Genomic DNA, 11,573 nt, shown 5'->3' with positions numbered 1-11,573 from the left:
GAGGATGAAGAGGAGAGAGTATGGAGGCTGCCCTAAAACGTGTGAAACCCTAGAAGGATGCTTAGCCACGTTTTTGGTCCAAAAGGGATCTATATATAGTGAGGCTATTAGGGTTATCTAACAAGGAAACCCTAATTTGGATGCTTAAGCCCTAAGCAACCCATGGACTCCTTTAATTAAGGCCTTGGACGATTTCCTTATGAGTTTCCCCATAGAATTCGTCCACTCCTTAATTTAAGACAATCCATAGCCCAAATTGCAATTATCTTATAATTACAATTCCAGTCCCTTAAGTTTAATTAATCTCTTTTAGTCACAAAACTAATTACCAATTAATTATTGACTAATATTAATTAAACAATATGATTTCTCCTTTAATATATTATACTCATAATATATTAATAAATCATATTTAATCCTTTCTCTCCATAATTCATCCTATCAAGTTGCTTTGGTGAAGGCAACCCAAAAGGACCATGCACCATCGGGTCAAGTACATACCAAAATAGTTATGGACTTAGACACTAATCCAACAATATACCCCCCTCCCAAAGGGTTTACGGCCGTAAACTCCAAGTTCTTGGGGTTTTGGAATGTTATTGTTGCACAATAAACCCTCAGGCATCCCCTCTCCTGAAATCTCCCGAAGTACTAACTTAAAAAGACTCAAACTTAAACCAAAAGGCTTGAAAGTTAGCAGAAACTGTTCTGACTTCTATTGATATGAAATGTTGTACATAATAGAAATTTTGGGTTGTCACAGTTTCAAGTACCTCTTCAACGAAGGGGAAGGAGTCGGCGCGGTAGCTGCACATCATACACACATGTGATTCCGCCTTATGAAAATTCTTGGGATTGTACTCTGACATTGTTACTACTTTTGTGATATGTTTTTCAGACATGAGATTATGGTTTTTATAAAGTGATATGACACAGTAATGTTTTAGAACAAATGTTTCTTAAATCGTTATATTAAAATTGAAATTTTTGGACTCGAAATTTGGGATGTTACACGAACTATCGGGACAACTGACACTGAATGACTCAGCTCCACACGAGCATCTACCACATACGCCAGGTAACCTGAGCATCCATGCTAGATAAACCTCCGGGATCTTGCTGATGAGAAAAATGTTGAACCAACCCTAGTACCCTCACCATGTATGGTCAGCTCTCCCTTACTTGGGGTACGAACCAACATGAGTTGTCTCTCATAATCAATATGAGCCCCGAACCGGCTCAACCAATCCATCCCGACAATAACGCTGACATCCCCCATGGGAATCGAAACCGGGTCGATCGGGTATGACACCCCAAAAATCTCCAAACTACAATCGCAGAAGACACTCGAAAAAGGGACTTTGTACTGGCCGGCAACAGAAATCCCCATAGGATGCTCCAATGCATCAAGAGGAATGCCAAAACTACTACTAAAAGTCGAGGATACAAATGACTGACTTGCACCCGAGTCAAATAGCACTAATGCAGGCAAAGAGTTCACAAGAAAAGTATTGTAACATCCCGGAATTCATAGCGTAAAATTTTCCTTTTTATTATAATCAAAACACAGATGTAAATTGACCCATACATTTAAAAGCATTTCTAAGTAAAACAATTATCAGAGTTAATTCGCAAAATCACATCTTGCGGAAAACACGGGTGTATGCGTTGTGATCAAGTCGTGCCCTTCCCTTACGAATTGGAAGTACTTGAAACCTTAAACTACAAACCGTAAGCACAAAACTTAGTGAGTTCCCCAAATATTACATATCACACATATCAATCGAGCCATAAATAACATTCATATCATTGAGCCATACTTATCATACATATATCACGATCAATAAAGGTGCTATGTGTCATCTATAGTCTTGCCATTATGCCATGAGCTGCCTCGTGGTCTTCCTTGCCAGGCCGGGGGCCAAAACCAAGGATCTTACAGACAAGTGCCAGGAGCCACCTCCTAATCTTCCATGCAAGCATCACAAAGACAACTAGCATACAATCTAAATCTACTTAACTAACAATTGCAAGAGCTCAGACTCTGATCTTGCATACAGGATGCCAGGAGCCACCTCCTGGTCTTTCATACAAAATACCAAGGGTTATGGCCGAGTCTTCCTACAAAACATAACCAAATGGGTCGGCATTGGTGCCTTCGACCCATAGAACAGTGAGGAGACCCACCTCAAATGCTGAAGCTCACTACAAGAATCCCTAGCTGTTTCCCTAACGACACATTCGATATATCAGATCAAAATAACACCCAATTAGCAATTGGGTTCCATTCTAAGGCCCACCATCCATACCTGGAGTAAAATAACCATTTTACCCCTGACCCAGCATAAACCAAAATTAAGGCCCAATTCCAATAACCAAAAGGCCCAGTACCAAAAGATCCAAAAAGGCCAACTAATGGCCCAATTTTCCAAATTGGGCCCAACCCCATATGAGCCTTAACCAAAGCCCATAATTTCCTTAGTTGCAATTCAACTTACCTCAAGTACCCCTTAGGACAAACTTGGTCAAAGACAAAAGTCAAAAAGTCAAGATCAACAATCCATGTTGACTCAACATGTCGTGTTGACCCTGCAACACACCGTGTTTCTCCATCAACTTTGAAACAGGGAAAACCAAGCCAACATGCCGAGTTGACCAAAAAACTCTCCGAGTTCGCCCCAGACCCAATAGCTCAATACATTGTGCTGCCTTCATCGAATCCAAGAACTCCAAAGTTGTGACAACCCAAAATTTTCTACCACGTAAACTCAAGCCAATCAACCAAAAGTCAGACTTAATTTCATTGCCTTCTAGCCTTTTTAAGGGTCATTATAATGATTTCTAAGCCAAGTACACTTAAGGATTGGGTGTAGGGTTATGACTAAGTTCATTGGTTTGCAATTGAGCCAGAAACTCCATCACAAGGAGTTTACGGCCACAAACTCTTGACTGGCCGTAAACTCCTCCCATATACATGATATTCCTTCATTTCCCACCACTTCTCGCACTTCCAAGTCTGGAAAATCGATTCTCTCTCAAGTATCATCGAGTTCTTCATCCTAGATCTTCAAAAACGTAAGCGTTTCGTCCATCTTTGAGTTGTTATACTTCTTAATCATGAATTATCCTTTGATTTCATCCATGAAAATCATCTTTTTGGTTAGATCTCCAAGATCTTCATCTTTCACCAAGAACACACACTTGTTCTTGGTGGCCGTGAAATCTCCTTCAAGCCTCCAAATCGTATCCTTCCCCTATGCTTAGTACACGATAGAACCTGTTGTTAAACACCTTATAATCCACCATTTAGCTGGAACAAAAGGAGTGTATGAACACCCTTGCATGGCCGTACACACCTCAAAACACCCCATAAGGGCCTCCAAAGTGAGAATCTAGTTCATATTCTTGATGAGCAATCGACCCACTAGATTTACCATTGTTCAAAGACCCTATTATGCATGTTTTACCATGAGTTTACGGTCATACACTCCATGGCCATAAACCCATGGCCGTAAACACCAAGTTGTGGCCGTACACTCCCCTTTGATGAATCACATGTGATTCTAACACTTAGTCAACGTCCCTAAGGGTGTTTCCTTGCATGATTAGTTGCTAAAACTATAAATTCATGCATATATATATGTCAATATATGTCATTTAGGACTCGGTTGTGTCTCAGGATTTCATTTGTGTAACTTCTCATCCTTACACGCATCTGCAATTGAATCACCCACATAAGGTGAGTTCATACCCCTATAATCAATCTTTTAAATTGTTTTAAATGCTTTTAAGGTGGGAATACAAGTTGGACACAATGATAATTGTGTAAATGTTTTGTTATAAACATCTTTAAAAGGATTTCTTATGTATTTTATAAGTGATCGGAACATTTCAAAAACTCTTTTAAAGTTATGTTACTTTATAGTTTACAAAACTCCGTTTTTAAAGTACAATCATAACTCAGTAGATAAATGAGTCTTTTATTCAAAGTCAGTATCAGTTCAAGTAATCATAATAGTAAACTATAATAGGTATAGTTTAGGGGTTCAGTACATACTATAACAAGAAACTGAATAAACATACTAAAACAAGAACAAGATAACATTTATGTGAGACTACTTCACGACTTGGCAATATACTTGTTAGGACGCGTTTTATAACCAGAGTCTCCTGGAGGGAGAGCATGATTTTGTGTATAGATCTATACGGGATTGACACCCCGCACCTGAACTGCTAGCTACAGTTAGGCAGACATGCCTAGGGTGACAAATATCACATCAGTTTTGGTGCCAGTAGGTCGTCATGTTATCACGTGTCATATCAGTATGGTTACAACCACATCACATATTAAACTTAATTAACAAATTGGTTTTGAGGTTTTCAGTACTTCAGTAGTCGCTTTAAAATACTACTGTATACTTTCATTATTACAAAAGACAAACAGTAAAGTCGAGTCTTAGTACATTCACTTAGAAGAGGGGGGGGGGGGGGTTATAATGCTAACTTTATGATTCCTTAGTTTATACATCATGGATATATATAAATCGGGTCCGACAGATAGTAGGATGTGTGCTTTTCGCTTCATTTCATATTCCTTGTTTGGTTGTGGGATTAGAGCAGATACACCCAGTCTACTATCTATTCGATCTTTATATATATATATATATATATATATATATATATATATATATATATATATATATATTGTATACACTAAGTAATCAAAAGGTACCAGGTATAGGTCAGGTCATAACATACAAATTCAATACACCGTTTTCTAGTACAAAAACATATTTTTCAGATAGAACATGTAGTAGACTAAACTAAAAACTTATCAGAAAAATGGTTTAATCCATTTTATTAAACCAGTGTAACTTAAAGGACCTTTAATGGTTAATTCTATAATACCATAATTTATACATCAGGGTTATACATGTGCAATTGGTAAATACACAAAGATGTGGACTTCATCGATCGATAAGAATCCATGCAAGGCATTTCATTTGGTAGACATTAATATAAGGGTTTTAATAGAAACAAAAAATAGTGTTTCACTTTTTCTTAGTATTTAACTATTTATGTGTAATAGGTTGGACTCAAAAGACTGCGGTCGGTTCACCTACCGTTAACAAAACATAACAACAAACATTAAAATTAATTGGTTTTAACACATAAAAAACAATATAATTGTTTCTTGGGAGTATTAAAAATTAGGCTTTTTTTTAGTTTCCAAAACTTTATCACCGTTTTGATTGTGAAACACAAGTTTATTGACTTTTTTTACCATCAATACAAAATCAATGTTAGAAGATAAACGTCAAAAAATGAAATTTCAATGCACATGTAGTAAATCATGAAACATATTAATGACCAAGAAAGCCAACTTACCAAAGAAAACCATTCATATTTTCTATTAAAACCATTTTCTTTTCAAAAATAATTTAAAAGAGTCGTGATGAGTGATAACTTGCTGTAGCCCATTAACAAATCATTAGTACTACGTGTCATTTAAAACAAAAGAAAGAAAAAAAGAGAGAGAAAAGAGATTTTTCATATACAACCATTGAACTTTTGATTTCATTTTCGAAAAATAGGTATTTATTATTAATATTATTATCTATTTACTTAGATTATTTGTTTTTTTGTTTTTGTTTTTCAGCTTTTGCATTATTATTTTTTTTTACTGTTTTTTCATTTCCTTTTCTGGAAACCAAAACTGTTTGTTGTTTTCTTAAAACTGTATGGCTTTTCGGTTACTTTTTTTTCACTTTTTTCCGTTGTTTTGTTTTGAAAAGAACTTTGGTTGTTAAATACGGTTCGGCATTTTGTCTGTTTACATTTGGTTTAGTTTTGTATTTTTGGAAACTATATATATATAATTCGTGTCTGTTCTATCATATCAAATGCTAACAAGTGGATTAAATGATTATTAATTTCATTAAATATGTAATTAAATGTGATACGTGTCAACATTTGATATGGTAGAAGAATGAGTAGAAATAAAATTTAAAAGAATATTTAATTTCTCATATATATATATATATATATATATATATATATATATATATATATATATATATATATATATATAACAAAAATAAATCCCTAAAAATTTAGCAATGAAATTTTTTGATGCTGATGTTAATGCCTTCATGTAATGTAGACCTGACAATTTGATACACGACACGAACATGATACGAGTTTTCTGTGTATGTGTTTTTGAAATTCGTGTTTCGTGTTTATTCGTGTCTGACACGTATTTTAAATTCGTGTTTCATGTCTTATACGTGTCAAACACGAATTAACCTGTTTAGACACGTATAAGACACGATACAAATTCGTGTTGACAGGTGACACGTACAAACACGTATATACACATATATACTTTAGGGTTAAATTTTATATTTATAATATATTAGGGATCAATTTCGTAAATGTCAATAATTAGTTTATACCCCTAGCTGAAAAAAAAGTCATTAAAAACGTGTCTATGTGTCTATTCGTGTTGTCGTGTCACGTGTCACACGAATTTTTTACGTGTCGTGTTCGTGTTTGATACCCCAAACACGTTTTATAATTCGTGTCGTGTTCGTGTTTAACAAATTCGTGTCGTGTAAATTTGTGTCTGACACGAATACACGACACGCAGACACGAATTGTCGGGTCTAATGTAATGGGAAACTTTAATAGCTTTTCAATAAACGACTAAGAACACAAAAAATGTATTTTGTTTTTTGTAAATAATTAATGTATTAAATATGATTATAAGAACCGAACTATTAAAATAAAAACGAAAGTTTTTTATATGAGAGGTCTGGAGGGTTAGAACAATTTGAATACAAATTACAACCTATATCTAAAAATCTACGTCTTTTATTAAAAAATGACAATAAAATATCTTCTAAAAGTGCATGTGCCACGTAGTATAAGTAAAATCAAGATGAAAATCTTTAAAGGATCTAAATGATTACTAAATAGAAAATGGGTGTCGCAAAAAGGACAAAATCTTTGAATTTTAGGACCATAATAAAGCGAAGTAGAGTGACAACCTAAGCCAATTAATAGGGGGCAACACTAGCACTAGCACAATAAGCATTACCTTTCATATGAGGCATCCTAAAAGACATCATAGGTATTTGATTGGCCAAGTCAAAAGTAAAAATAAAGTGATTTTGACACTCATATCACACATACATGCATTGATATGGTTGGTTCTAGGTGGTATACTTTGGAGATATAGTTAAGGGTTTAATGTAGACTTAACAAATAGGGAAAATGACTCTTGAGGGTAACTAACTGTTGCGTTTATTTTTATTTGGTCCATTTTATTTTTTTTGTACTCAATATACCATCGAACTTGTTGTTTGTGTTCACCATAACCCTTTTGACCGGCTTTTGACCTCAAAAGCCGGTCAAAAGGGTTATGATGAACACAAAAAGCAAGTTCGATGATATATAGAGTACAAAAAAAAATGGAAATGGACAAAAGGAGAACAAACGCAACAGTTAGTTACCCTCAATAGTCATTTTTCCTTTACGCATTTACAGCAAATCCTACGTTATCTTCTGTTCATACTAATGACTTTATGAGATTCATTTTCTTCTCTTCAAAACATAACCCACGAAAAAACATTATTCATAGATGTACAACTTTGTAATGCACTTGAATATTTATTAGGGGAATCTTGACTAAACAGGTGCATTTCATGACTACATTTACATTTCCAATCAAATGATTTATCGTATCATGGATTCTAGACAAGTCTACAAACAAATGGAATCACAAGTGCTGTGATTTTTGAGTTTACTTAACTTTAAGATCGAATTCATGGGATAAGATACAACATCAATATGTACTATATCATACAACTTTTGCAAGCACATCACCATAATATATCTTGAGGTAAACGTTTATACTGATAAAATATCTCTCTCATACATAGTCATATCCTTTTGCAGAGAGGTGTTGATAACTAACCACGGTAAGCATAGCATAGACCATGTGTTAACGAAGTTGTCCCTCCGAAACGCTCTTCATGTACGTTATAGCCAAAGAAGGTTGCAGTCTTTTATAATTTTACAACTTTAATTTCATTTAACTTTTTGGAGAAAATGACTCAGGAGAGTAACCAACTGTTGAGTCTGTTTTCATTTGGTCCCTTTCGTTTTTTTTTTTTGTACTCAATATACCATCGAACTTGTTGGTTGTGTTCACCATAACCCTTTAACCGGCTATCACATGTCAAAAACCGGTTAAAAGGGTTATGGTGAACACAAACAACAAGTTCAATGGTATATTGAGTACAAAAAAAAAAGGAAAGTGACCAAATGAAAACAAACGCAACAGTTAGTTATCCTCAAGAATCATTTTCCCTAACAAATATATCGTGTTGTATTGGGTTCGTATAGAATTGAAACATTAAATAGATCAAAAGAGTTTGACCCTAACATGATACATTTATTTTTGTGTTGGGTTTTGACCTCATAAATGTGTTGTGTCATATCAAGTTAAAAACATTTTGTTTGTTGAAAAAGTAGGAATTAAGGAGGTGAAAAGGAAAAAATGAAAAGAATACGAATTAGGAAGCAGGAAGGCGAAATTTATAATCAATTTAGAGGGCAAATCGAAAATAGCAGCAATTGGAGAGGCAGAGTGACGAGGTCATGAGATAAAGTGAGTGGCCGAGTGAGACTGTGGAGTATTGAAGAGAAAAAAAAAACATGTAAATTTTTTTTTTTGAGTCTTAGGAAGCGGGCATGTTCAATTTATTGAAAGAGTTACAAAAAATCATAAATATAAATAAATAAGTCATTTTCGAGTTAAAATTATTTTAATTAAACAGGTTGAAGTATCTTATCTGAACTCATTTATTTTGTACCAAAGTAGTGTGTTGTGTAAGTTTTTACCACCACTAGTTCAAATATTAAAAGCTAGATCAAAGGAGTTCCACTATAAATTAGACTCTGATTGGGTTTTTATATCAGCCATATTATTTCATCTGATTTACATCTCACATGATGCTCCCATTTTGCTGGAAGAATAACCATTTTTGCATAAATACCATCATTTTGATAATTAGTTTAAACCACCAATTGTTAAACCACATAATTAACCTCTTTCCTAATCTACTCAAAACAAGAAAAAAGAACAACATATTCCATAGTCTAAGGGGAATTTATAGAACAATTTCACATAGAGATGAGGTTTGACTTGTTTTATCTAGGTTTGACTTTACTTGATAGCTTAATAAGCTCCTCTTCATCTTCAAGCTTCTTTCTTCTCAAAGCCTCTTCCTTTTGTCTTTGAATAAGTTCAAGTTCCCTAAATCTTTCCTCCTCTTTTCGTTGAAGCTCAAGAGCTTCTCTTCTTTGAGCCTCTTCTACTCTCCTTCGATTCTCTTCCAACATTTTATCAAGCTCTTCTCTTTCTCTTCGAGCTTGCTCCTAATTTAACATAAAAAAAAATCTCAATAATGATAACTATTGATTGAGTCAGATCTGACTGTTAATCTGACCGAGTAAGAAGCATATCGGAGGAGCCATGTCTGAGGCTTCTAAGTATGGTATCAAACAGTAAGAGGCATAGGCTTCTAAGTATGGTATCAAACAGTAAGAGGCATTATCAAACAGACCCTAAGTGTTATATAAATTAAGTCCATTAAGTCAAAAAGAAAAAAGGAAGACATTTTGTGACCTCTTTTTGTCTAGCTTCATTAAGAGCTGTTTGTTTTTCTCTTTCAAGTTGAGCTTCAATATCATCAAAAAGCTTCTTCCTCCCTTCTTCTACTCTTTTTTCTATTTCTAATTTAACTTCATTTGACATTAATTTTTCTTCAACTTTTGCCCTAATTGCTTCTTCCATTCTCCTTGCTGTTTCTTCTTCTAGAATTTTCAGCTCCATCTCCTGTTCAAGCCTTTAACAACATATATGCAATTATACATATCAATTTTGGTACAAAAAATTGTAAATCAATTGTTACTAACAATAGTGGTGGTGATTTTACAGTTTCTCCCCTCAAAATTAAGACACAAAGTTGCATTCTGCCTGACTATTTACTACTAATGTTGTAATATGAAGAAATGAAATTATGATGCTATAACTAACAAATCAATCAAAACACATTTTACCATTTCTTCCACTTTAAAAGAAAAAGAGTTTTATGTACCTTTTCTTTTCTTCTTCTTCCTTTCTTGATTTAGAAAGGGCATTTGATGTGATACTTTGAGTTGGAGATTCCACAGGACTCAGTGAAGAAGTCCTGCTTTTTCGCCTCTTATGTCGCCTAGGTGTTGGAGATCGACTTTTTTTATGTCTAGAAATTGGAGATCGACTTCTTCTCCTAATTAATGTAGTAAAAAAAAATCATGATTAATACCAAAATATAGTTAAATTGTGAAAACAAGAAAGAACTAAGCTTTAAATTAGTAATAATCTTTGTCTGATAAGGCTTCTTTGTGTGTTTCAAGATGAAGGAAGAAGATTGCATGCTTCTTTAACACTATTTCTGCTGAGTTGTGGAGTCTGATCTACCCTTTTGACCTTTGTGGGGTCAAGGAAGAAAATTTATTGTGTGTTTATAAGTTTATTGCATCTTTAAACCTAACATTTTACTTTTGTTCTTTTCTTTCTTTAAGTTACCACATAATCCTCTACATGTAGTTAGTTAGAACTTAGAAGGTGTAGATAGTGAAAGACTAAATTTAATTATTTTATGTTATTGAAGTGTTAATGAACTTCATCTCCAAATAAAAACCTAACAATCTGTTTAAATAGTGCAAGATCAGTTTTTTAATCTTTAAAATTAGGTTATTCAAATGTGCTGTGAATTTTAAGCTCAAAAGGAGCCAATAAGTATGTTAGACCTAGCATTGTAGTTCACACTTCACACAGCTAACATTTCTATTGCACAAATGCAAGAAATTTAGCCCTAACAACTTCTCAATACATAAATTTGACCTGAATTTGTGCAGTTTATCACCTAATTGTTCCATATACGAGTTTGTAATTCCACTCTACGCTTCATTTTGAACATAGAGTTTACCCTTATATGCATCGAGATCAGTTAAATCGCGGAAATTCAAATACACCATATAAAAAGAAGTTAAAGTCAAAAGAATGTGAGCTGACCTGCTGTGAGAAGTAGTGTAAGGCGAGCGGCTCCGGTCTCTCCGGCGGCGGCGGCTGGATGGGGACGGCGAGTATCTCCGCCGATAAGACGACGGAGACCTCGATATACTCCGAGGCATTAGTCCGTTAAAAGATCGTTTTTTTTTCGTTCTTTACCCTAAATTTTTTTGGACAAATTTCTGAAATTGAACTTAAGGGAGTTAAATCCCAGTCGGGGTCTTTGATAGTTGTCTAGTTGATAGTTTGATACTTTCCAAATTGGAAAAGTTTCCTTAGATTTTAGTGAAATTCCATTATGGTCCTCAATTTAACTGAAAATTACCATAAACTACCCTTTTCAATTTTGAGCTTTGATCATTGGCTTTTGTCAGATTTTATTCGCCAAACTACCGTTTACACACTTGCACAACTTTTTTTGTTCATATAAGATATGAAGTATATTTTT

At 34.3% G+C, this 11,573-nt stretch overlaps 1 protein-coding gene across 1 annotated transcript; it reads right to left on the bottom strand.

Moving 5' to 3' along the window:
* Nucleotides 1-9,027: 9,027 nt before the first annotated feature.
* LOC145096751 (arginine/glutamate-rich 1 protein) lies at nucleotides 9,028-11,328 on the bottom strand. The gene is made up of 4 exons (XM_079034121.1): nucleotides 11,129-11,328; nucleotides 10,167-10,340; nucleotides 9,695-9,914; nucleotides 9,028-9,444 (listed from the first exon to the last, which is right to left on the bottom strand). Exons 1-4 carry the CDS (start codon nucleotides 11,245-11,247, stop codon nucleotides 9,217-9,219), a joined length of 741 nt encoding a protein of 246 aa, XP_078890247.1. The 5' UTR covers nucleotides 11,248-11,328; the 3' UTR covers nucleotides 9,028-9,216.
* Between the last annotated feature and the right edge of the window lie 245 nt (nucleotides 11,329-11,573).

Source organism: Lactuca serriola, chromosome 1 (genome assembly GCF_051521515.1).
Source record: "Lactuca serriola cultivar US96UC23 chromosome 1, Lser_US96UC23_V15, whole genome shotgun sequence".
Taxonomy (NCBI): Eukaryota; Viridiplantae; Streptophyta; class Magnoliopsida; order Asterales; family Asteraceae; genus Lactuca; species Lactuca serriola.
The sequence above is the reverse complement of the archived record's forward strand: the minus strand, read 5'-3'. Positions and strand labels throughout refer to the sequence as shown.